General features: G+C 38.7%; 1 protein-coding gene and 1 long non-coding RNA gene across 2 annotated transcripts in view; one reads left to right on the top strand and one right to left on the bottom strand.

Moving 5' to 3' along the window:
• The window catches only part of ADGRV1 (adhesion G protein-coupled receptor V1), a 729,252-nt gene that overhangs the window by 617,203 nt on the left and 85,071 nt on the right, over positions 1-26,978 (top strand). Inside the window, exon 86 of the mRNA XM_066273806.1 lies at positions 10,480-10,637. Within this exon, the coding sequence (XP_066129903.1) occupies positions 10,480-10,637 (158 nt within the window). The remainder of the gene's footprint in view (positions 1-10,479; positions 10,638-26,978) is intronic.
• On the bottom strand, positions 2,928-8,146 carry LOC136336257 (uncharacterized). Its single transcript, XR_010731402.1, has 3 exons — positions 7,776-8,146; positions 7,591-7,688; positions 2,928-5,651 (listed from the first exon to the last, which is right to left on the bottom strand). It is a non-coding gene; the product is annotated as an uncharacterized lncRNA (long non-coding RNA).

Here is a 26,978-nt window from a genome sequence, read left to right on the forward strand (position 1 = left end):
TTAGACACCCAGGTACCGGGCAAACCTTGCATCTTGGTTTTTTCACCCATAAAACTAGAGGCAAGAAGGAATGACCCCTACTATCCCTTATAGTTTTACGATTTTATGCAGAAAGAAAAGTTCCTGAAAGGAGGAAGTACAGTTTTCTTTCTGATAGGCAGCTCAGGTTGATGGGGACCCTCAACAGTCAGCATCGGGCATCCGCCAGTAGAGTGCAGGCATCGACTAGGCTAGAAACACTTCCTCTTCTAGAGAACTATTAGCTAATTGGCTTTTTCCTTCCTTTTGTCTTCTTGTTGCAGGTGTTGGGGCTGGGGGAGAAGAAGGGAGGGGGGACAGGAGTATGGCAAGTAAAAAGCTATCAGTTCAAATCCCTCAGAAGTCCCCGAACCCGGAGCTCAGTCTACTGCTGCTGACATCTCTGAGCCAGGCTGGCCTGTCAGCCTGTGGGGGTGCCATCGTGTTATGTTGGACTTCCCTGAATATTAACAGCCTTTTTTTGAATGGCTCATAATTACCTTCACTTTTCAAGTTGGAACCAAGTTTCAACAACTAGTTTTGCAGAAACACACATGAGTCATGGGGAAAAGCAGCAAAGGGAAAGTTTTCTTCCTTCCCCTATGCAGAGCCATTGTGCACACAGGCACATAATCTTGTTTGCACATTTCAATCATATTAAACATCTGCTGCTTGATAAGAAATTTAAGAGAAAGAAAGCTGGTTTCCCCACCTCTTCCGCGAAGTCTTCCCTGCCTACCCCAGTTGAAAATTTACTTTCATTGAATTTATACTGTTCAGCACTTCCCTCGACCCTCCTTTTATTTTTTATACAGATTAAGTCTTGTATATAAATAAGATTTACCACTTAGTAACCGGTGATAATAATAATCATAGCTATCTTTTATTGACTATCTACAGCATGCCGGGCTCTAATCCAAGGGCTTTACACATATTGACTTATTAAGACCTCACTGCACTCATGTGTGTTAGATGCTATAGTTCTCCCATTTAATGTTTTTAGGAAACTGACGTATGGACTAGTTCAATACTGGCCTAAGTTCCAGAGAATCAACAACATGCATATCCAGGATTGACCCACATAGTCTGGTTCCAGAGTCTTATTCAGTGGTGGGATTCAAATAATTTAACTACCAGTTTTTTGCCCTCATGTCCATTGTAAGTATAAAAAGATGATATATCAAAAGGTAGTTTATTATTTCATGCATTTAATACTTGAACAATAAAAGAAGTATACAACACTAGATTACCTATGTTATAAGTTTAAAATAGTAATGAAAAAATACTAAATAATACCTGACAAAAAACAGTAAAACTGTTATTTAAGATATTTCTATATTGCTTCTTGATTGGTGTCCTTACTTGCAGTTTTTTTCAACTGTGAACAAAATGAACATTAGTATGGGCTCTTAGAATACGCTGTTGCCCAGATGGATGTTAAAAAAGAGTAAGGAATGTCAATTTGTGATTTCCACATCGGGCAGCTGCTTGGCTGGCTGCCCAGGTGCCCACCTTAGTGAGAACCCTGATTACAAGTGCCATTTTAACAAGTGGTTCACTGATTTTTTTTTTGTTGAACTCAACAAATAATTAGGTATTAGTTCTTCTGAACTGGTGCGAACTGGCTGAATCCCACCACTGCTTTTATTCCTAACGGTATACTCCTTTTCCTTTAGGCAGTATTATCCTCATCCAACAGGAGGCTTCTACATTCTCTGTCCTCTTCCACACATAGACACAACATCATTTCCTTTTGAGAACCTTTGCAGAAATCACAAAGAAATCACTTTAATATCTATCTGATAGCTTAGGACTGTCTAAGGAGCTTTAAAGTGCTGCTTCCTGGCCCTGACCCATGGCTCAGTGGATACAGCGTTGTCCCAGTGTATGGACATCTGGGTTCAATTCCTGGTCAGGACACACAGGAGAAGCAACCATCTGCTTCTTCTCCCCCTCACTCTCCCCTTTCTGTACCTCTTCCCCTCCCACAGCCAGTGTCTTGATTGGTTCAAGCATAGCCCCAAACACTGAGGATAGCCCAATTGGAGAGGGCAACAGCCCAAGGCACTATAAAGTATTCAGTAATTGAGCATCGGCCCCAGACAGGGTTGCCAAGTAGATCTGGTTGGGGCACATGTGGGAGTCTGCCTCACTATCTCCCCTCCTCTCACCTAAAATACATACATACATACATACATACATACATACATACATAAAATAAAATGTTGCTTTCTCAACATTCAGGTTTGATCCAATCTTTAAGCTTTCCAAACCTCAAGGAAAATGAAATATGTCATTTTATTTCCCCATCAAAACTAGGGCTTCCATGTAGAGTAGATAAAATTTTGGCCTTTATATCCTTGACCCATTTTTACTTTTCTTTTCTGAAATTACTTCATGACCTCTACCTCGTTTTCCCTAGGTAATTTTAATTAATGTTTTTTACCTTTTTAACATTATTAGCTATTCCTCACATGCTGACAGTGTAAATTGGGATTTTATAATGTTCTTGTATTATTACATTGCCTTTTCTTACTCCAAGATCCTCAGGTAAGGAGTTATGCCTTTCACATTTCTTAAGTTCTCAGGTGTAATTGCAACATTTCAAGGCTTATTGAAATACTCAATAAATACTAGTTAATACTGGTATCATGGACCAACTCTAGCAACCATCTATAAACATATAAAGGTTGTTTAGATATCTTAAAACACATCTTTGTTGTGCTAACCCATTATTCAGTGAAGACCAACATCCTGAAATATTTGTTCAATAAAAAAATCAGTGTATCAGGGCTATGTGCTTAGGAACAAAACTGGCTGTTAGAGTCAAGACATAACTATATATATTATGTACAACTAAAAATAATGACCTTAAAATTATTAACTTCAACTACTCACATTATCCTTGTTTTCTCTATAGTAAAAAGTTAACCCTATTATTTGCAAAATTTTACAATTAAAATTTTGCTAACAGGACAAAGATATATATAGTTTATTTTAAACAATATGACTATAATTAACAATCTCTTCATGATTTAAAGTTCTCATTTAAGAATATCAGTTATTACAATGAGCTGTAAGTGTTAATATGACTATAGATGATAGCAGAAGTGGTGTGACTGAGCATTCATTCCTATAGGGAATGTTCTTGAAGTGTTTTCTTGGAGCATTTGCAGATTTCACATAAAGCCAGAGGAATCAGTGGGTCTAATCTCCTGGACAATATAATGTGGCTACTGTTCATAAAAGATGGTTAATAATTATCAATTGGATTATCCTCTACCAAGTGATTTTTTTTCCCCTTCAAGAAATGGCCACTATTGCTGTCAGGATTTTTTACCACCAACAATATCTATATCCAATGACACTCTTGTCAGCATGGACCAATACTTCTGCCTTTCTTCTGTTTTAAAGGGTGATACAAGTGTGTTGTAAGAGTATTTGGGGAGAAAGAACTTCAAAGCCTACAAATTTTCATCAGGAAAAGGAAGTAACAGTTATGCTAACATGACACATGCCCCCAGTTTCTTCTTAGCTATTCCTAAATGCTTTGAGTTTACTGAAATAAGCACAGATTAAAATCACAAAAATTAAAATTGCATCTCCAACAGTAGCCTAGGATCAGAAGTTAGCCTATGTGAAGAGTTTGGCCTTCCCTGAAATAACGGCATTCCGACTACTGCTCATGCGCTCGGGGTGCTTGTGCCTGGTGAAATCATGGGGTCAGATGCAGATGGCAAGAGTGTGCAAAAAGACAGAAGTTTTAGATGTTAATCCTTATATTCTTTTATCCACATCTGTGAATCTTATCTACATTTTCATAAAATTATAAAAATCTATAATTTTACTATCTTCAGATATAAGAATGTGGTATGATTCTTTGGGGGAAAAAACTTTTAGCCATTTATTCTGAGGCTTGGTGAGCAAGGGGTAAGAGCAGGACACCTTTGAATGCTCTAGGACAATGACATTTTTCAGTACCAAATAATTTTGTTTTATGAGCACGTGGAGCATTAGTACATGTAAAAAATGACAAGTCAGCTTGACCTTATTCTGATTCAATTCTGAAGGGACTTGATTCCCTGGAACCTACCTGGAGTGAAGTTGTAGACTGATTTCAACAGTATCATCATGTCGTTTAGGGAACGCATTATTCATACTTGAGTTTCTTAAAAAAGAAAAAAGAAAGCAAAAGAAAATTTCTTTTCTTGGGGTATCATGGTTTTCAGACTGTTTTTTTTTTTTAACCTGTTAATACAATGGGTCCATTATTCATCTGTGGAATTTGTGTGTAAATAAATCTGGCCTTTTTTATTATTATTGAGTCGGCAGCAGTGGGAGGACAGCCGCAGGACAAGGCTGACGTTAACCTGGTTTCAGCAGGTGGTTGCTGCGTGTGTTTGCATCTGCTGTCTTAATGATAATCACCATAGTTTACCTTTTAATAAGCCTGGGATGTCGGTAATTATCTTGTTCACCAAGAACTAATTATATACAACACAGGACTATACTTCAGTGCATATAGTATATCTGACTACCTTAAAGTTTTAGACAGTTTAATGTTAATTGAGTTTTTATTTACATTTTTCTTTGCTCAATCTTTTCAAGTTATATAAGCATATAGATACATTATAAGTACTAAAAGGTGAGGCTGATTCTCAGTTTCTAGTCCTTTGGCTTCTTCTGACGCAATTGTCAGTGCAGAGTTAGATAGAGGCACTAAACATGGTTGAGAGTGAGCCCCCAAACTGGAATATATGGCAGTGATATTCTACTGCATCTTCAAAACAACCTGTTTTTAAAGGACAGTTCTGTGTTCACTTCCTTTTTCTCTTTATCCCCATTCACTAGGGCTGTTCAATGGCCATTACAGTTGCATGTAAAAACACGCTACTTCCAGGAAAGGGGAGGCGCTGTAGAAATATATGTACCCCACTGCATGGACATTCACATGCGGGAAATGAGGTATACTTGGACTTCAGAGAACTTGAGTTAGAATGCTGAAAACCAAGGCCATAATCTTCATCTCTCAGTCTTAATTTCTTAATTGCTCTGAATTTACATCGTCTCTAGTGCCCACCACTAACTGGCAACTATCTGTGGCAGATTCTCAAAGGTGATTAGCTCAGCTGAACTTCTGGAGCAGAGTTACTAAGTTATAAGTCCGGGGCGAGCCACAAGACTTTGGGTCAAGTACATATCTCACAGCTGACTGCCCGTGGCCAGGGTGATCTGCGATCAGCGTGTAGGGATAGAGGGATCACACTTCCCAGAAACCTTCAGCTGTGTACGCAGTTGAAGAGCATGTCTGTTGCACTCACAGAACTCGTCCTTCAAGAGTTGTTTCTGTGCAGCAGGACTGAATGTTCACCTCCCCCCACAGCCCTCAGGCCCCTTCTCCTTTCATCTGCAGACCTGTGTGTCCTCTCTCACTTTGCTGGCTAGCTCTCTCCTCTTCTGCAGCGTGCTCAGGTTGCTAAATCCCAGGCTTCTATGACACAACTCTGCTTCTCTATTCCTTTTGTTTCCTGCCGCTTTACTTTCTCTCTGGTTCTTCAGGCTGCTGTTACCACCACGTGCTATGAAATCTCTGGATCTGATTCTCCTTGGGGGTCCATAGTTCCATGGCTTTTCTGCCAAAAGAATGTTAAGATTAGTTAATTACCTTAATCTACATTATGTCCCTTAAGTGTGCTAGAAAAATGCATCTCAAACTTTCAGTGTTTACTTGAGACAACTGGGGATCTTGTTAAAACATGGTTTTAGAAACTGTGTCACCTACCTGTGGTGGCATAGTAAATAAAGCATGGACCTGGAATGCTGAGGTCACCAGTTCGAAACTCCAGGTTTTCTGGGTCAAGGCACATACAAGAAGCAACTACTACAAGGCGATGCTTCCTACTCTCCCCCCCCCCTCACCCTTCTTTCTCTCTCTAAAAAAATCAGTACAGAAACTCTGTCTTGGGTTGAGATCCTGCATTTTTAACAGACTCCCAGGTAGTGCTAGTGATGCTGACGGAACAGCAACACTTTGAGATAAAGACTAGATTCTGATGTGCTGTGTATTTATTGTAAATATACTCTGCTTAATGCAAGGGATCATGCCTCAGGCATTTTTATATGTCCTTCCATGTCCAGCACTGTACTTGTACATGATAGGCCAATGTTGCTTGGATTTTGATTGAAATGAGCACACCTGAAAAACAGAATTTTCTATGCCTACTTTTTTGTTTAAGTAAGTGATTTTCAAACACTGCTAAAAATCAGTTGAATTGATAACATTTCTTAAGGGCCTATTATACAAAGCATTGGGAGAAATATAAACAAAACAGATTATGGTTCCTGTTCTCAAGAAGAACACTGGCATGTTCACCACTGCCTTTAATATTTCTTTACTAGGATTATGGAAATAATTTTAGAATTATAGAGGTAGCAGTGAAGGCAAATGAGCCTGTCTGCTATCAGCAATTTGACCTTATGTAATTTAGGAATCATTTTTCCATGTGTACAGTGAGACTAGGGGGATTGTTGTGATATTTATGCATGATGATGCGTGTAAGGATTGAGTTTCATGCCTGGCACATAGTAAATGATCCCTGCTGTGTCATTTGTAGCGAGGTTGGAAGTGAGTATAGTAGTAGTAACATTTACAGTAGTTTTCATTATCCAGCTAACACAGTCCAGGAAAATACCTTGTTCCTTCCCATCCTCTCTAAGTCCATCTGTTTTCCTGTGGTTCATTTTCACTTTGTAGGGCTTATCTGTAATTTAATCTTAACTTGATTATTGTTTTAAAGTTTGAGCTTAAAAGAAAATGCATTTTAGAATTCATTTGGTTTTCCTAGGTATGAAAACTGCTTTATACACTATAAGAGGACAGAAAGAATATATTTTCCTCCCTTGAAGTTGTGATTTTCTTTTCACTCTCATGTCTTCATAAAGTTATTTATTTTCCATGTGCAAAAGATAAAAGTTGGTTGAAGCAACAAATACAGCTTTTGATGTAGGTGCCATCATTAATGGAGCCTGATGGAGACCTACCTAGGGGAGGTTGGCACATGAGTCTGTGACTCGTAGCTATTACCATTGTCTTGTTAAGGAGACGTACTTAGTTGTAAGGACCTTGGAAACAAACATTTATTATTTTTCCATTACTGGCTCCTTTTTCATTATCTGTGTAACCCAGATGTAACCCAGATGTCAGCTGCCTGGATTTCTTCAAGTTCTCCAGATTGCCAGGGTCAACTTGTTCTTTAAAATAGAATTTAAATGGACTCAGATCACAGTCACACGTACAGGGAGTTCCCAACATCTCTCCCAATCTTTCAGCAGTTGTAAGTGAAGTTTCTGTCTCTCCTGGACTCCTTTGCTTCTGAGCTTCCTGAGCTTATTCCACATAGGAATAACAAAACTGAAATAACCTCATGCCAATGGCATATATATGGTTTTTACTCAAATATAGAGAGAGATTGTTTTACTCAAAAATTATATATTTTTTACTCAAGTTAGATAATACAAGTGAAAACAGTTGAATAAGGAAGAAGTGCTACCGAGGGGAAGTAATCATCTCACCAGATTAGAAAGTGACACAAGACGCTGTCGACAGGCCGTGCGCCCGTGGAAGAGGAGAGCCTGGAGGTAGTGAAACAGCCGTGGCTTGTTGCATCTGGCTAAAAATAGAGCAAATGTTAAAGTCCTGACAAGATTTTGAAATAAATTGGGATCATCTGTGGCTTAGAATAAGAATGAAAACTTACCCATGAAAGTTTAAAAAGGAACAGCAGAAGTTAGTCATGTGATTGCAAGAACCCCAAAGGACTTTCAGCACCAAAAGAGAGAAGGGTCACTGGAGTGCTTTGAAGCTGGATGAGCTGATAATTACACGGGACACAATTCCTTCACCCTTTTGAAGAGAGGAAGTCCACAGTGTTCTTACTGCCAAATCGGCCTTGAACCCGAGCCTCCAGCCGACCTCACCGCCCTCGGCGTGATGAGCACTCAGTCTGCACATTTCTTACATTACATTCGGTTTTTCCAAAAATGTGTTCCTAGCCTCATTCCAGAAACTGTTCCTAACATGACAGTCATAGTTTCCGAACTCCCACATCACTTTCCTGTGACCTAATCCTCAAACTACCTGGATGTACTATACCTCTTATTCAGCTGGGCTAAAGGAAATTCTGATTGATGAGGCTCCTTTTTTCCTTTTAAGGCTAGTTCCCAGGAGCTAGCCACCTTAATTCCCAGAAGAGGTGGTAGGAAATGCAGGTAGCTTTCATCTCAGGGAGACAGGGACAGAGCCGCAACTGGATAGGATCAGGTAGGGGGAGAGCCCTCAGGGTCTGAGGCCTGAGGTAGGCAGGAAGGCCCGGGCTCCCAGCAGGAGCGGTGTGCTGCGAACCAGAGCCCTCCTCATTAATGATTTGCCCGTGTTAACCATGCAGAGGACGAATTTAGGACACTCAACAGCCTGGTGCTTATGACAGGCTATGGCCCATGGGGCTCTGAGAAGCATGGGGCTGTGGGGAGGGTCACTTTGGGGTTGGATAGTTTTCCTGCCCCTTTCTCTGAAAGAATGGGGCAGGATGGCCAAATCTTCTTACATGCAGGGCAAATTACAATGGAGGTGTTTAAGAGCGATGCACTTAGGAAATTTCCTTCTCTTCCTAAGAGCCGCTGCTGACATGCCTGGTTAGTGCTCACCTCCTCGAGGTTCACTTTGCCAGTTTTATTTTTAACCAAGATGGTGCACCATTAGTTGGTGTTCTGGTTTCAAGGTTGTCCCCTGAATTGAAAACAAAGGAAAGCTTTTAGGAAGGCACTTCAAATAGAGAAGTGGGAGCCGACCATGGTCAGCCACTGAGCAGTTTTATGCGTTGGAGTTGAATCTCTACCCTGGAGCTCTGTATAAAATGTTTATTACTCCTAGAGTACTTCCCAATAGTCTCAGTGACTGTCCCCATTTTACATTCTGAAACTGAATTGCGATGGCATTTTTCAAGGTAAAAACAGCACTGAAGCCTGTGTGAGTTTTTGTTCATATCTGCCTTTGAGCATCTTTAAGCCAGTCTATGGAGGTGACTTCATAATTCAGATGAAAACAATTAAAAAAATCATTCAAAGCTAATGTACATAGAAATGACTAGCCAACATAACCACTATTTTTAGTGCAGAAATATATTCAAGAGCAAGGTCATTAATGTTTGCTTGTTTTATTTAATCATATGCCTTTTACCAGGAAGAGATGGGCCAGGGACATACAGAGGAGGGCACAGGGGGTGACCGAGCCTCTGTGCTGTCCAAATTAAATTCTGAAAGCCAGTACATTTATCATTCTGACGTCTCTTTGCAGATGCAGAATATGTGTTGAAATATCTCTTGAAATGTGTCTAGTTTACAGGAGGAATACATTTAGCAGATCATGTTAATTAGAAATACTACCTGCATGAGGTCTTTGACTATATATCTCTTTTTAAATATAAAACTGAGGCACTATTTTTACAAGTTGCAAGAATGGATGTTTTTCCTAATTACCTGTATTTTGGATTTAAGGTTTTCTTTTATACAGGTTATATATTTTTTTCTTGAGTGTTCTTCAGAATCTATTATTTTTGACTGTGTTGTAATCTAGCTTTATAGGAATTATATATTAAAATTGAGAACTTGGCAAAAATATTTGAAAAGAATACTACCTACTATTAAGATTTCTTATAATTAAAAGTATGATAGTCTTGTAAGTTGTAGGAGGTGTGTCCTTTCTACAATACCTCAAACATAGTTTCAGATAGAGAACTTATTTAGCAGTCCTCTATTTTGACATTATTTTATGGAAAATGTTATGTAAAGAACAAGGTGATTTTTTTATATGAGTAAAAATTTCCGGTTACATGTCTAAAACTATTTTTATAGAATTTCAGTGTTACCAGAATAAATAAATAATGTAAGTTTACCTTGGACCTCATTGTTCTAAATAAACTCTAGTACTAATAAATGTAATTGAGCAGTATAGCTTCTAAATGAAAAGTTATCATTTTCAAGGGAATTAATGGCTCTTCAGGAAATGTATAGCTTAGGAATGACAGAATTGAGCCTGAGGATAACTCAGATGTACCAGTCAGCAGTACTTTCTCTCAACCGGTCCACAGTGTAACCATGATCTTATTAGGCCAAGAATATAGAGCTGGAAAGCAATGTTTATTTCTCAAATGTATTGGCTAGAACCTTTTCTGAAGTTTTCTAAGCATCTCAGGATAAGCATGTTTCATAGACCCTACTTTGTGAAGCAGTAGATTAGACTTAATCATGTAGCCTCTACTCAAACAAAAATTCAAATTGGCAAACCAAAATTGTGCTTTTGCCAACATTTAGGTATGAAGAGTTAGAATAAAGCAATAATGTCATGCATGCTGGATTTCAGAAATACTTTTATTGAAATTGTTTGAATTGTCTCTTCTCTTTCAGGTGTTTCATCCCAAATATCTACGCAGCTCTGTTCACTGCAGCTCTTATTCCTTTGATGTGCCTTGTGGTGGTATTTGTGGTGTTCATCCATGCCTACCAAGTGAAGCCACAGTGGAAAGCATATGATGATATCTTCAGAGGGCGAACAAACGCTGCAGGTTTGGAAGAAACAGTATTTTCACTTTGGAGATGGGAACTTTTTAATGGTGGGGACAGTGTCACTGAAAAAAAATTTTATCCAAAAAAAAAGAGAAGAGTGAAGTTAGACTCAGCTTTCAGTTCTGTAAGTGAAGCTGTAGTCTCCAGTTTCTCCTGCTTCTTGGTACTTCCTGACTTCTTTCTGTCTTTAGGTCTCTGTAGGTTTTATTGTTAGTTCCAGTTTTGTCCTTAAGATGTTAATGTTCAAGAAAAATGAGTCACAGCCTTTGGGAGCTGCTTCCCAAAGCTTCCTTCAACTTAAACAGTAATAACCTCTGTTCAATGTGTGAAATTTATTCATTTCTTTTAAAATATGAGAATTCATCACAAATAAACCTCCATAGTGCTCAGGAGGGTTGTGTTTTGCATGTGGTGTTCTGATTGTGCTGACAGATGTTTAGAAACATGTGATCAGACAGCTCCATAAGTGGCTACACGTGTCTAGTTATTTAAGAGCGCAAGTCTTTCCAGCTCAAATTGGCTTTCACTGCAGTTCATTCTTTCCCTTTGAATCATACTTAGGACAGGTTTTTATGATCTGATTCTTTTTTTTTTGTTAAAGTCTCTTAGGAATTTTCTTAATGAGGAACAATAACCACACACCTACGTATGGAAAACTCACTCTAAAATGGGTGAGTGATTAGAATATTAGGGCGAACCTTATAAGTTAGGGGCAGGGGATCCCTCTTGGGCCAATGAAGAAGAGGCGTCTCCTTTATTCTAAGCTCTGACAAATCTAAAGCCAAATGAATGAGAGGAATTATTCACATTTTAAGGGCTTCCCAGAGTTTAAACAATATACCATATATGAAGTTTCCAGAATAATCTGATATATTCTTGAGGGCTCAATCGATGTTGCCACTTATAGGATAATGAAAAATACAGCTATCTTACAAATGACACCACATCTTCTAGCACCTGAACTGGATCAGGGAAGATCCTTGTGGTATAAAGACAAGGGATTTTTTTATATTATTTTGTGGGGTCATTTGTAAGATAGCTGTATCTAGCTACCTCTTCTGTATCCTTTCTCATTTAGCATGTAATCATTGCATAGGAAGAAATATTATTTAAGGTTGTGATTAATCTTAAATTCTTCAATTAAGAAACTATTTAATGTAGAAATCCTAGTTTTTCACAGGACATAGAATTTTTACAGAAGCATGCTTTTTTTCAAGTTGGAGTCAATTTTATTACAATGCACATTCTTTAGGGAAGATTTGTTAGTTTCTTTTTCCAAATGACAAGATTTGTTTTGTTTACTGTGTAATATGAAAGTGCCAGTGTTTGCATGTTTTTAATAATGGTAACATTAGGGTCTAACATAATGAGTTAATCATTTTCATGCCTAAATCACTCCTATGCATTCTGGATATGATCTAACATGGATATAGTAGACAATATTTTACCTGGAAAATCTAGCCCTCAAGCATTAAACATAATTATGAAAGTTCTAGCACATTTGTCTCTCAACTAGGAAAACCTCTCTTTCAATGAAGTATTAATAGAAGCATTGTACTATTGTAGCTTTTCTTTTTTTTTTTTTTTTTATCTTTCTGAAGCTGGAAACGGGGAGAGACAGACTCCCGCATGCACCCGACCGGGATCCATCTGGCACGCCCACCAGGGGGCGATGCTCTGCCCCTCCGGGGCATCGCTCTGCCGCGACCAGAGCCACTCTAGCGCCTGGGGCAGAGGCCAAAGAGCCATCCCCAGCGCCCGGGCCATCCTTGCTCCAATGGAGCCTCGCTGCGGGAGGGGAAGAGAGAGACAGAGAAGAAGGAGAGGGGGAGGGGTGGAGAAGCAGATGGGTGCTTTTCCTGTGTGCCCTGGCCAGGAATCGAACCCGGGACCCCTGCACGCCAGGCCAACACTCTACCACTGAGCCAACCGACCAGGGCCACTATTGTAGCTTTTCAAATTCAAAAAAATATAATATTTCTAATTTTCCTATTCCCATGACAATTCAACCTAATAGTCATTACCTCATACTTGGATTCCTACAGTATTTTCCTCATTGGACACTAGCTCAAGTCTTTTTCTTCTCTATTTCATTTCTCAGATGTCTATATTTCAAAACTGTAAAGTGGATCCCCTCACTATCCAGCATTACAGTCACCCAAGCACTCTCTCATTGCCCCAAAGGAAAGTCCAGTCTTTGTAGCCTATGAGAGTCTGCACAGTCTGCCCTGGCATCATCTTTTCAACCTTAAATTAGTTATTATTTATCCTGCATTCTGACTATGCCAGTCTATTTTCTCTTTCCTAAAATTGCTTGATACTGTCATCTTTGTTCATGTAAAGAACCCTCTACTTTGAACACTTTATCATTAATTGATAAAAATCCATGTGTTTAATAAGCAATGTGGGAATGTGGGGATGAGAGAGGTGGAAAGGTCTTATCTCCCCCCTGTCATGTTCATTAGTTCCTCAAAGCTGTCCAAAATAAACCCATAATCTAAGTAAAAGTGGTAGATAAACATGAGTTAATTCCCTGAGACCCCACTTCCAAAAAGATACTACTCAATCTGACTAACCAGGAAGTGGCATAGTGGATAGAGCATCAGCCTGGGAAACTGAGAGCCCACGTTTAAAACCCTGAGGTCACTGGCTTGAGCACAGGCTCAGCAGCTTAAGCGCAAGGTCGCCAGCTTGAGTGTGGGGTCATAGACATGACACCATGGTCGCTGGCTTGAGCTCAAAGGTCACTAGCTTGAATCCCAAGGTCACTGGCTTGAGCCCAAGGTTACTGGCTTGAGCAAGAGGTCAATAGCTCCGGAGCCCCCAGTCAGGGCACATATGAGAAAGCTATTTTTTTTTATTTTTTTTTAATAAATTTTTATTAATGGTAATGGGATGACATTAATAAATCAGGGTACATATATTCAAAGAAAACATGTCTAGGTTATTTTGTCATTAAATTATGTTGCGTACCCCTCGCCCAAAGTCAGATTGTCCTCCGCCACCCTCTATTTAGTTCTCTGTGCCCCTCCCCCTCCCCCTAACTCTCTCCCTCCCTCCCTCCCATGTCCTCCCTCCCCCCACCCCTGGTAACCACCACACTCTTGGAAGACTGGATAAAGAAGATGTGGCACATATACACTATGGAATACTACTCAGCCATAAGAAATGATGACATCAGATCATTTACAGCAAAATGGTGGGATCTTGATAACATTATAAGGAGTGAAATAAGTAAATCAGAAAAAAACAAGAACTACATGATTCCATACATTGGTGGAACATAAAAATGAGACTAAGAGAAAGCTATTAACGAACAACTAAGGTGCCACAGCTATGAGTTGATGCTTCTCATCTCTCTCGTGCGCAAAAAAAAAAAAAGGAAAAAAAAATATATGTTACTACCTCATTTATAAAAATTCTGAAAGTTCTCAATATGTTACATCTTCTGTGAAACCTCTTTACAGAACCATACCAGTAGGAATTACTCATTTCTTTATCTATGCCTTTAAAGAAACCACTTTATCCCTATAGCTATTATAGCACTTATCTGTGATAATGACTTGTTTTGGTGTGTGGCTGATTTCCTTAATAAATTATGAATCCTTGAGGGCAAGGACCATTTACTTTCATCTCTGTATTACCAGGGTCTTGCAGAGCTCTTGCTCAGTGAATATCATGAGCATAATTAATATTTGTTGAATAAATGAATAAATTAAAAATCATTAATGTATTATAAAATCTTATAATTATAGAAATGGATACTTTATGACATAAGAAGAGAAATCTGTTATATCATCAGAAGTAGAAATTCAAGGATTTATCTCATTGATGTGTTTGTAGATATCTCCTCTGAAGGTTATTATTAAGACTGTTTTTCATTGACTTCTGTTATTTCCAAAACTACATGTTCACCTTTGATGTCCGATTGAGCTTTTATATTTTATTAGCGACTTATTATAACCCACCTCCACTTAATATGCTCTACTTACCCTGAATTCAAAATTAAAAAAAAAATACTGTCTAATGTACCAAGGAGCTTTTGATGCTCTGTTTAAATCTTTCTGTTAAAATTTCATTGTAATGACCTGAAAAAGTTCTTATCAAGATGGCACCATTAATTTGTGTTCTGCCCATTACCCTGTTCCATATTTGTAGCAAAGACACACTATAATAAAAGAAAATTTTACAAAAGATGAACATTCGTGGATCAGAAATAAATCAGGAAGACAAAGTGATAAGCTGACCTGTTTTCTGGGTCCACAAGCCTGGTGGATGAGAGAGTATCTCAACGGCTGTCGTGGTCAACTGGAAATAAACAGGTCCCAGCCAAGGCAGGTAAAACTGGAGCACTTACACCAGCATGAAAAGCCTAAAAAAGAGCAGCACAGTAGCTTGGGTTTCAGATCATAGAAATCTGGGAGTCCAAGGAGAAAGAAGACAAAGCATATCATTAAGTACCTGGGCTAAGCTCTCTAGATTTTTCAGACTCCATCTGTCATGTCCATATGTCACCATGGGGTCAGGAGGCCCAAGACTCAGACTCGACAGTCCTCTTTGGATGTAGGACTGAGTGAAGGCAACTATAAAACCATTGGACAGAAAAAGGTAGCCAGAGAAAGAGGGACAGACAGGCAGAGAATATAGCTGCAATATAAAAATTCCCAATATTGGAGGAAAACTAACAAAGACAGCCTTTAAAATCAGCAATCAAAACAATCCGATCTAAAAAAAAAAAGTGTTAAGATAAACTATGAATAACTTTGAGTAAATACGTTAGGATTCTAAATAAGTAGTTATCAAACTGTGGTCCTGCCAGCTGCTGATCTGTTTCTCATTTCATCTGGGTTTTCTTAAGCTTCATTGAGATATAATTTATGTCTCATAGAATTCATCTATTTCAACTGGATAGATCAGTGGTCTTTAGTATATTTATAAAGTTATGTAACTATCACCATAATACAACTTTTTGAACATTTTCATTGTCTCAAAATGAAACCCCATTATCAGTCACTCCCCGTTCTTCACTCCCTGAGCCCTAGGTAACCACTAATCAACTTTTCATTTCTAGATTTCTTTATTTTGGACATTTTATATAGCAAGATAATAGAACATATGGTCTTTTGTGTCTGACTTTCACTTAGTGTAATGTTTTCAATGTTCACCGTATTACAGCATATATCTGTAAATAGTTCCTTTTATTTCCAAATAATAGTAAACTATATAGATACACTACATTTTGCTCATCATTCATCAGTTGGTATTTGGGTTGGTTTTACTTTTTGGCTGTTATGAAGAATGGTGTCATGGACATTCATATATAAGTTTTTGTATTAACATATGTTTTTCTTTCTTTCTGTCTTTCTTTATTTTTATTTTTTTACAATGACAGAAAGTCAGAGAGAGAGAGATACATAGGGACAGACAAGAACGGAGAGGGATGAGAAGCATCAACCATTAGTTTTTCGTTGCAACACCTTAGTTGTTCATTGATTGCTTCCTCATATGTGCCTTGACCGTGGGGCTGCAGCAGATGGAGTAACCCCTTGCTCAAGCCAGCAACCTTGGGTTCAAGCTGGTGAGCCTTGCTCAAACCAGATGAGCCCGCGCTCAAGCTGGCGACCTCGGGCTCTCAAACCTGAGTCTTCCGCATCCCAGTCTGATGCTCTATCCACTGCGCCACCGCCTGGTCAGGCTTAACATATATGTTTTTATTTCTGTTGGGTATATACCTGAGGTAGAATTGCTGGATCATGTGGTAGCTCTGTGTTTAACATTTTGAGGAACTGCTAAACTTTTCCAAAGTGGCTGCAGTGACCTGTTTTGTAAATAAAATGTTTTTGGGAACCCAGCCACACCTGTATTATACTCATATTCTGTGGCTGCTTTTACAATACATAGCTGACTATATGTAGTACAACAAAGGACATGTGGTCTGCAAACACAGCAGTTAATATCTGGCCCTTTTCAGAAAAATTGTGATGACTGACCCCCGGTATAAAGGCAGACATATTCACTAAAATCACTTAAACACAAAACCCCAAAATAGATGTAAACAAATAAAATAGACAAAGTGAAAATGAAATCTTGGCAAAGAAAAATATACTAGTTGAAATTTTAAAGTATCTTAATATTTGAGATGAACTCTATATGAGACACAGAAGAGGGCATTAATGAATTAGAACCTGAAGCTGGGACTGAGGAATTAACCAAGGAGTTCATGTCAAAAAGAAAGAATGCAAAAGCAAAACTAAATGATGTAAGCATATATTGCCAAAAGAAAAGAATACAGGGGATAGAGAAAAAGGAAGATTTTAAGAGTTAATGATTGAGAATGTTCCAGAATTAAAAAACAAAACAAAACCATAACTAGACATAAAATAGGTATCTATGTGGAAAAATGGGAGGCGGGGGAGATTGATGAATATTCTAGTGTATTAGCAAAATATGAAGTACATTTTGAAAGTTCTCGTGTCCATATTTTTGGAAAACTGGATAGCGAGCAGCTTTTCTTTGTCTGACGTTCTATAATATATAAGTGGCACGAACCCCGCTCGAGAGTTACGATTCCAGGTACAAACAGATGCAGCAAAGCTCTCCGTGAACCTGAGCTTCAAAGACAGCACACAGACCGATTGCCAGTCCCTTCACTTTCTTCTGAGAAACCTGAACTTTTTACACCCCAGGCACACTTAATACCTGGGAAGGAAGGCAATTCTAATTAGTCTCCAGCCAGCTCAGCTTAGTTCTCTGCAATTCCAAGCATTCCAAAGCAACCCTTTCCACTAGGGCAGCTAGGATGGTGTATAGTCTAGTTATATCTTGCCTTGCATTTTTGAATTGGATGACCATTTCTAGATATATCAGATATTATGAAAAAAATAGATTCTCAAGTAATAAATCAAGAGGAGAAAATAACTCCCCTTTTCTTACAAAAGCACACTTTCCTAGTTTTACAAGCTGCTTGTTTGTTTATGATTATTTATTTACTTTGAAGTTTTAGGTTTGGTAAACAGATGCATTAGTTAACACCAGCATCACCTGTTTGAATACCTAACGCACTTGCATCAATCATTTTGTTAGGCCTGGGATTTTTTATATATCTGTAGAACTATTCTCCAAACTAATAGCTACTGTACAGGTTAGACGTTCATGACAAAAGGAGCAATTTTTTTTTTTTTTTTGGTATTTTTCTGAAGCTGGAAATGGGGAGAGACAGTCAGACAGACTCCCCCATGCGCCGGACCGGGATCCACCCGGCACGCCCACCAGGGGGGACGCTCTGCCCACCAGGGGGCGATGCTCTGCCGCGACCAGAGCCACTCTAGCGCCTGGGGCAGAGGCCAAGGAGCCATCCCCAGCGCCCGGGCCATCTTTGCTCCAATGGAGCCTTGGCTGCGGGAGGGGAAGAGAGAGACAGAGAAGAAAGAGGGGGGGGGGTGGAGAAGCAAATGGGCGCTTCTCCTATGTGCCCTGGCTGGGAATCAAACCCGGGTCCCCCGCACGCCAAGCCGACGCTCTACCGCTGAGCCAACCGGCCAGGGCCTAAAGGAGCAATTTTAAATCAACACGGGTGTGTTTGTCATGACTGTTAAGTATCAATCCCTTTACAACTCTGTATTTTGAGTTACTTTTTTGTTACTGGTACCCTTAATTTCGGAGCTCAAGTAAACTCAATGAAACCCAAGGAAAGGGGAGCGCAGAGAGAGAGCTGCTAATAAGAAACTACACTCTGTGCCGTGATCTCCCCGGGCTGGCCACTGGCCGGCCCCTCCTCCTCTAAGCTCGCCTGGCACAGCGATGACAGCGTGGCCTCTGTGCCGTGTTGCTGCCTGGCTGCTGTCAACCAAGTATTTGAAGGTCAGTGTTTCTTAGTGAGATTCCCTGGCCTCCTCCTCTCGTCAGTGGGCTGAAGACGCAGTGAGAATGAGTTAGGATAAAGATATGTTTCCTGACCTAAACTTCAGTATCTCAAACAGCATTTTAAACAAAGCCTGTAATTTTAGAGTTTGGTTTTGATCTCTGATGATGATAATCTTGTCTCTTCTTTTAGGCTTATTAAAATTTACTGAGTCCTTTCTGATTCACCAACTAGTTCTTATGTGAGGAATTATTTATGTAATATCAGGGAAGCAAGGTTAATTGGAGTAAAAAGAGGATGTAGGTGATAACAAATTCTTTTATTAAAATTCCACACATATGTTTCAGTACAGTACATGAAAATGTAAAGGAGGCTCGAGCCAGATAGCCATGCACAACAAGAATCTGAGTTATGTAGAATTTACTGGTACTGTGATAGCTACCTTTCTTCTTGAGAACATATTTGAGAATGAATGCTTCTATTTTTCCGCAGCACCATTACTTCACATTTATACTAAACAGAAATAATATAAATCAAGATTCCATTGTTATTGTGAAAATCATTGAGAACTTGTTATAATGAATATTACGAAGTATCATCCTTTTGTTAAAGTTGAGTGACTTTGTTTCCCCTGACATTTAAAAAATTTCAAACTAAGTTCAAAGATACTCAATGAATTTCAAACAAAAGAGAGGAAAAGGAAAGAAGTCCTAGTAAATGCAATAAACTCTGTGTTGTACTCTGCAAAGAAGGCCACCATCAGTTACTTCCCTTCTGTTGCATATGTACTTCTCGTGCAAAGCAGTGGATCTGTTTCACCACTCTTTAAATCTGGACTGGCTCTGCACTTGCTTAGACCATATAATCTGATGGAAATAATGCTGTCCCATAATGGGTCTGGCCTTTTAAAGAACTAGCAGTTTCTGCTTCTTTTCTCTTGGAAGCCAACTTCCATGTAAGAAGTTCAGCTACCCTGAGACCACCAGGAAGTTTGAAACCCCAAGCTGGAAGTGTGGGGTGGCCCCGTGGGTAGACATGCTTGGCCATCCCTCAGTTGTTTCAGGTACCTCAACTCTGATTCCAGACACGAGAGTGAAGAAAAACTCTCTCTCTCTCTCTCATATATATATATGATATATATATATATATATATATCATATATATATATGTATATATGTTAAGTGAGAAGCAGGAAGGCAGAGAGACAGATTCTCACATGCACCCCTACCCGAATCCACCCAACAACCCCTCTCTGGGGCAATGCTTTGCCTATCTGGAGCCGCTGCTTCGTTGCTTGGCAACCAAGCAATTTTTTTTTTTTTTTTTTTTTGTCCCTGAGGAAAGGCAGTGGAGCCATCCTCAGCACCTCTGGACAACTTGCTTGAACCATTCTAGCCATGGCTGTGGGAGGGGAAAAGGGAGAGAAAGAGAAGAGGAAGGGGTGGAGAAGCAGATGGTTGCTTCTCCTGTGTGCCCTGACCAAGAATAAACCCAGAGACTTCCATTCACCAAGCTATCGCTCTACTGCTGAGCCAACGGGCCAGGGCCAGAAAAATTCTTATAGGTTCAAGCACAAGTAGAAAAACTGCCCAGCTCAGATTGTAGGATTGTGAGAAATAATAAATTATTTTAAGCCCCTAAGTTTTGTGTTGGTTTTATTACATAGCAATAAATAGCTGAAACACTATGGTTCTAGTATTATTACTCTTACATCAAAATTATAATTGTCATTTTTGTTTTAGATTTTATTGTTTGCAGAAACATACACGATTTATAAATAAAAATGGAAAACACAATATAATTATTTTTTGAAAGTGAAACTGGCATTTCCACTAAAGTGAAGAAAAAGTAATCTAACCTAGTAAGTGTTTGAATAGTGTCCAGAATGACTGATATAACAGGTTTCACATGTCCTTGGCAGTAAGCTGTTTGTCTGCAGCCTGGTTGCTCACCAGAAAAGAAAGCAATGTCTTCGGACCTACAGAAAACCCCAGAGCTTCTCCCTAGACCTGACCAATTCTTTCACTTGAGCTTGAAAACTCTTTGTGAACACAGTTCAGTCTTCCCACATTTTGCCAATAGTGATGGGAAAAATAAAAAATTTTTAAGAAACATCGTGGATGCTCATCCTCTGCCTAGACTCCTATCTATGACTTCAGTCTTTAAAGAGTCAATTCAGAAATCTTTGAGCCTTAAAGATAGTGTAGTCAGTTGTCAGTGTTTTTTTTTTATTACTGTTTGAAAACATATAAGATTTGATAATGCTTATTAGAAACTAACATAAGGAGTTAGTTTCCTAAGGCTTAAAACATCCAGGTGAAAAGTATTATAGAAATAAAATCATAGAGTTGAGAGAAAGCTTACATTTCTATTTAAACTCCTGATTTAGACATATAACCAAAGAAGAAAAGGGACTGATTAATTTGTGTTAGAGCTGGGTCTTTCTGGAACTAAAGTTTCCTGAATATTTTTTTCCCTCAGTGAACTGCTTTTTATTAGTCACAGTTAAATGCTTGTGAGAACAAGGGAAGTTCTCTATCTAGTCTATTTTAGTACTGCACTTTTAAGTCCAATATTTACATTTGTTTTCTACGTGCAGAGGTCAGAGGGCACAGATAGGGAGGGCTGGAAGGAGAAGTAAAGGGTTGGACTGCATATAAGTGGCAAGTATGAATTTATGTGGGCTGTGGTAGTCATAATTATTATTATCATCATCACTACCAATTAAGACTCACCATATGCCAGACACTGTGGTAAGCTTTTCGTATATATTATCTCTATTTGTCCAAGAATCCTATGAAGCAGGTATTATGTCTGTAGTCAGATAAGAAAATCATGGAAATGAGAGGCACAGAAAAGTATCCAAGTCTGTAGTTGGCAGTAGAGCCACAGGTGACTCTCACGCTCTCCAGAGCTGCCGTTACCCCTGGAGCACCTATCCCAGGTTGTTATCAAAACTTTCATCGAGAAAAGGAACATGTAAACATTTAATTAAACCTAAAGAGTTCTCATTTCATAAAAGTAGTAGACTTCTTTCCTGAGAAATAATTGGAAGTGATCTGGGCTGGCAATTATTCCTTCATCTTCTGATTTCCAAGAAAGACTTCCCCTCTCTTTATGGTACTGAACCATCCCTGATTTTCTTCATTACTCTTGTATGTAGTGCAGGCATAATAACAATACTTAACTTTATAGAGCTGTTTGAAGGATTAAATGTTAACTTGTGTGAAGTCTTTAGTGAACTCTCTGGAATCTACTCAGCCCACAGTATGTGTTGGTATTTCTATTAGCATAACTATTTTTTATTCCTTCATTGACTGTTTAATATAACTTTTGTTTTAGATAGAATTTATAAGAAAAAAAATGAAACATTGAAGAACTAGAATTCTAGAAAAAGCCTAACTCTTTTAATATGTACAGAATAGCCTGACCAGGCAGTGGTGCAGTGGATAGAGCGTTGGACTGGGATGCGGAGGACCCAGGGTCAAAACCCTGAGGTCTCCAGTTTGAGCGCAGGCTCATCCGGCTTGAGCACAGGCTCACCAGCTTGAGTGCAGGGTTGCTGGCTTGAGTGTGAGATCATAGAAGTGACTCCATGGTTGCTAGCTTGAGCCCAAAGGTCATTGGCTTGAAGCCCAAGGTCTCTGGCTTGAGCAAGACATCACTTGCTCTGCTATAGCCACCCCCCTCCACCCCAGGTCAGGGCACATATGAGAAAGCAATCAGTGAACAACTAAGGTGCCACAATGAAGAATTGATTCTTCTCATCTCTCTCCCTTCCTGTCTATCCCTATCTGTTTCTCTCTCTGACTCTCTCTTTTTCTCTGTCAAAAAATTAAAAGAAAGTATGTACAGAATATAGTCAGATATGTACTCCTTTGTCCTATATGCATCCTTAATGTCTCTCAATTATCTCAAATATGCATCCCTCCCTCTTTCTTCATGATTATGCCTGCTGTGTTAAATCAATTGGAGTTGTCATAACAAAATAGCATAGACTGGGTGGCTTAAACAGCTGAGGTTTATTCCTCACAGTTCTGGAGGCTGAGAAGTCCTACAATCTGGTTTGCGGGCCAGTTCAGTTCCTGACGAGGCCCCCTTCCTCACCTGCAGATGGCCCTCTTCTTGCTGTGTCTTCACATGGTAAAGAGAGAGTTCTTTCATGTCTCTTCTTATTAGGGAACTCATCGCACCATGAGGACTCTACCTTCATGACCTAATTACCTTTCAAAGTATCCATCTCCAAAGTCATCCCAGCCTTATCAAGGTTCACTATTCACGGTCTTAACTATATCGTGGATTTCTAAATTGTACATATCTAATTTTGTATTGCAGATTTTTTGCTATATCGTGAGATTTTGCAGTATATAGGCATTTTTATATATTTATTATATTAATTATTTTTGCAGTAAAATAAGGATTTTCTAGCCTAAGAAATTGAAAATAATATACAAAATATAAAAATAATTAAAGTATATTAAAAGAATATTAAATCGAGCTATAGTATATTCACTGGTGAGTACCCATATAGAATTTTATATGTTGTTAAAATTACGTAGGTTTAAGAGTATAGAAAGTATTTAAGAGCATAGGAAGTGTTTATAAGAGTGTGGGAAAGGTTTATAAGGATGTGGGGAAGGTTTATAAAGCCTTAAAATATATATAAATAATAAAATAAATATAAGGTCGCTACTTCGCTGATTTTCACCTATCACGGGGTGGAGAGGTGGTTCTGGAACCCAACCCCCATGATAGACAAAAGAACACTGTATCCTCCTTCTTTCTTCAGCTATACTAAACTTGTACTGTTGTCTAAAGGTGACATGATTTCTGAGAAGCTGGACTTAAATAACATTGCATCCACTCTCACTTGTGGAGTTTATCAACAAATTTATGGTCAGGGAGCAGAGGGAATGGAATTGAAACTCATTTCCATGTTGATAGGCATTATGAGTAGGCTTCAGTGGGGTGTTAGTAGAAAATATGGTCAGCATGGTATTCGTTTACAGCCAGTAACTGAGAGCATCCCAGTAGCCTTGTTAGTCAGGTGCCTTGCACACAGTTCAGTCAAGCTGCATCTCCCGTTGATGTATGAGTACCATTGCCATGCCTCTGTTTGTACTGGAGAATTCAATGGAACTTTTCTCACTGTTTATAGTTTTTCTACATAGACAAAGTAAGTTTAGATAGTATAAAGTAAGTTTACATAGACAAAAAAAGTTTAAATTTTAATTTTCCTGGTATGCTTCATTCTTTTTTTAAAAACTTCCTTCTCAAATCCTTCTTTATTTATTCTGGAAAAATTACTGATGAACTATTACTTTCTACTACTTTGAAAGCTACATAAAATAGTGATTCATGTTTATTGCTTTGAACTAAGAGCACATTCTTTTTTTAAATAGATGACTGAAATCTTCCATTTAACTCTTGGCTAACAAAAATACAACTTATGATTTTTTTTAATGTGTCTCTCTAAAATGTATATTCACACCATTTCTGAAGAATGTGTATTAAATCCAACTAGCAAATAGAAACCTATTTTAAGGCTGTTTTATCTTGGAATGTCTGATATATTTTTTAAAGATTTTTTTTTTTTTAGAGAGAGGAGAAGGAGAGAAGGCAGGGGAAGGAGTGGGCAGAAGCATCAGCTCCCAGCAGTTGCTTGTTGTGTGTGCCTTGACCGAGCAAGGCCAGGTTTCCATCCAGTGACCTCAGCATTCCAGGTCACTGCTTTCTCTGCTGCGCCACCACGTCAGGCAGATCCATGATACTGAAAATGCGGTGTTTCCCCTTTGACCTGAGCCCCCCTGTTGCTGTCAACATGGTGACCCTCTAACACACCATGCTTTCCTCTCATCAGCCAAATCCCAAATTCTCAGCTGTAAATTTTATTCTTGAGTTGCAACTTTTTCCTTGTTATTTATTACTATTCTCATAATTTACAGATACTTTCATTTTATGATTTAGTGCCTGCACAGTTACTTAAAAAAAATATAGTCACGGAATAGTAGTTGATCATACTTTAATTAATGAGCCAGTACAATACTGAAGAAAATATCCAGAACTAGAGAAAAATAGGATAGCTAGGACTAGGAAAATAGGAAGTAAGAACAGGTAATCTGGAAATGGGCAACTGTGTCATCAATTTCTTTAAAAATGTATACTGGACACAGTGCCTATGTTCACAACACCAAACTTGATCTTTTGCATATTATAAAACTCAGACAGCTGAATAACAGATGATATTTTATAAGTTGGTTCCTTTCAGAAGAAAAGTAGTACACCCTATCAGAGGTGGACTGAGAGGGTGGTCCTAAAGAAAGATCACTTTTCTTGCAACCAGTTACAAGACGCCACTCCTACCAATTTATAGGATGTCAAAAATATTTTTTCTATTTTTAAATCTGTTTTACTACCCTTTTCCTAATTATGTTAATGTGGTTATCATTTCTGATGATGTTCTCCCTTCCTGGGTCACCCTTTCCCTCTCTTTGTCTCTGAGCACAATATCTTTCTGCCCTCCTCTCTGTTCCTCACTCTGACTTGTTTTTAATGGTCGTTGTGACCTCCCTTCCCTCCTCTCTGTGCTTGGCATTCCAAGGCTATTTTCACTAGCTCCCTCGGTTTCCTCACCAACTTGGCTCCCTCTTTAAGCATTTTGCCAATCATCAGTGCTGTCAATGCAGGCACAGCACATCTGTTTACCAGCCAATTAGCACTACTCTGTAATAGATACTAATTCAGTCTAAGTAACCTTCAACTGGGCTTTCTCTGCCTCTCAGAAATCCTTTGGATTATCTTTGATGTTTAAGTCATCTTTGAAACATATTCCACTACCTTTAAGTCTTGTTGCACAATAGCTTTATTCTTACTTTCTATACATTTGTGAAAACAACATGTTACTTCACTCAACTTTCCTTATTTTTATATATTCATTACTCTTTGTTGTCCACTTTCTTTGCCACTTTTCCTCCCATATCCGGTAAGGAGGTAAATAACTCATTCTCACCAAAACCAACCAACTCTCACAATTGTGCTCTTTATCTATTTTTCCTTCTCTTGGAACTTGTTTCATTCAATTTTACACAATTGCCTTATGTCTTAAATCTCCCTCTCTTTCTCTCTCTCTCTCAGTCTTCCCCTTCCGTCTAAAAACATATTCACCACTTTTCACTGCCTCTAATTAATAATGCTGCTGCCTCCTCAGGTTACTTTCCTGCCTCTCTTCCTTCACCAACAAACTTCTTTTTCTCCCAAAGTGTTTTATCTATTTATTTACTTATTTTTGAAATCTTTTTAAAAATTTTTCAATTACAGTTAACATACAATATTATATTAGTTTCAGAAGTACACCCCAGTGATTAGACATTACATAACTTACTAAGTGATTATTTCAATACATCTCACACTCATTTGGCATCATGCATAGTGGCTGAAATATTATTATCTATATTCACTATGCTGTACTTTACATCCCTATGACTGTTCTGTAACAACCAATTTGTACAAATTAATTCCATCACCTTTTTTACCCATCCTCCCAAACCCTCTGCCATCTGGCAGCCATCAAAATGTTCTCTGTGAGTCTGCTTCTGTTCTGCTTGATCAACCAACAAACTTCTTAGAGTAGTTCGTATGAGCTAGCTGATCTCGCCTGACCAGGAGGTGGCACAGTGGATAGAGCATCGAACTGGGATGTGGAGCTAGCTGATCTCATCACCTCTGTTCATTGCTAAATCTTGAGAGTACCTTGCTTGTCCTTTTTCATTCATCACTTGTAACCTTGGACACCACATCTACTAATCTCTTTCCTCATGTCCTTACCCTTAAACTCTGCTGCATAAATCAGTACCCGGCCTCCAGGAGTCTCTCTCCGTTGGTTGTCATGACCCTCTCTTTTTATTTTTCTGCTAAATTCAAGGACATGATACATTCTTCTTGTGACTCACCTTTGGAGTGTCTGTGTTTTTCAGGGATTGCCTTTGCCTTTTTCAATCATAGTGGCAATTTTCAAATCTATCCTCTTGTTTATAATTTTTCCCCCAACTTATTTTCTATCCTCTTACTGAGAATTATATCTTGTTCTCAAAAAGTACAAAATTTGTTATCAACTTTGCTCCTTTGCCTGTTCTCGTTGTTCTGATTATTGTGTTATTCTCACTCTTCCTATTCTTCCTCTTAATCCTGTTCTTATTTTCCTAAACTGAATGCCAGTGTAATTTCTTTAACTCTGCAGTCATAGACTTTTATGTCGGTTGCCAAAAAATGATCATCAGAATCACACTATCAGAAAGTATACTTTGCTGAGTTGATTTAGAATCTAATGTTTAAGTCCCAATATCGGTATAGTTTCAAAGCTTCTCCTTGTTTTTATATTTGGGGGTTCTATGGTAGATCCTCCTTCTGTAACATTTCTGTGTCCATCTCTCCACTGTGGGAGCTCCTCCTCTGCCAGTCCTTCGCCTCACGTCCTCTTCAT

Source organism: Saccopteryx bilineata, chromosome 4, assembly GCF_036850765.1.
Source record: "Saccopteryx bilineata isolate mSacBil1 chromosome 4, mSacBil1_pri_phased_curated, whole genome shotgun sequence".
NCBI lineage: Eukaryota > Metazoa > Chordata > Mammalia > Chiroptera > Emballonuridae > Saccopteryx > Saccopteryx bilineata.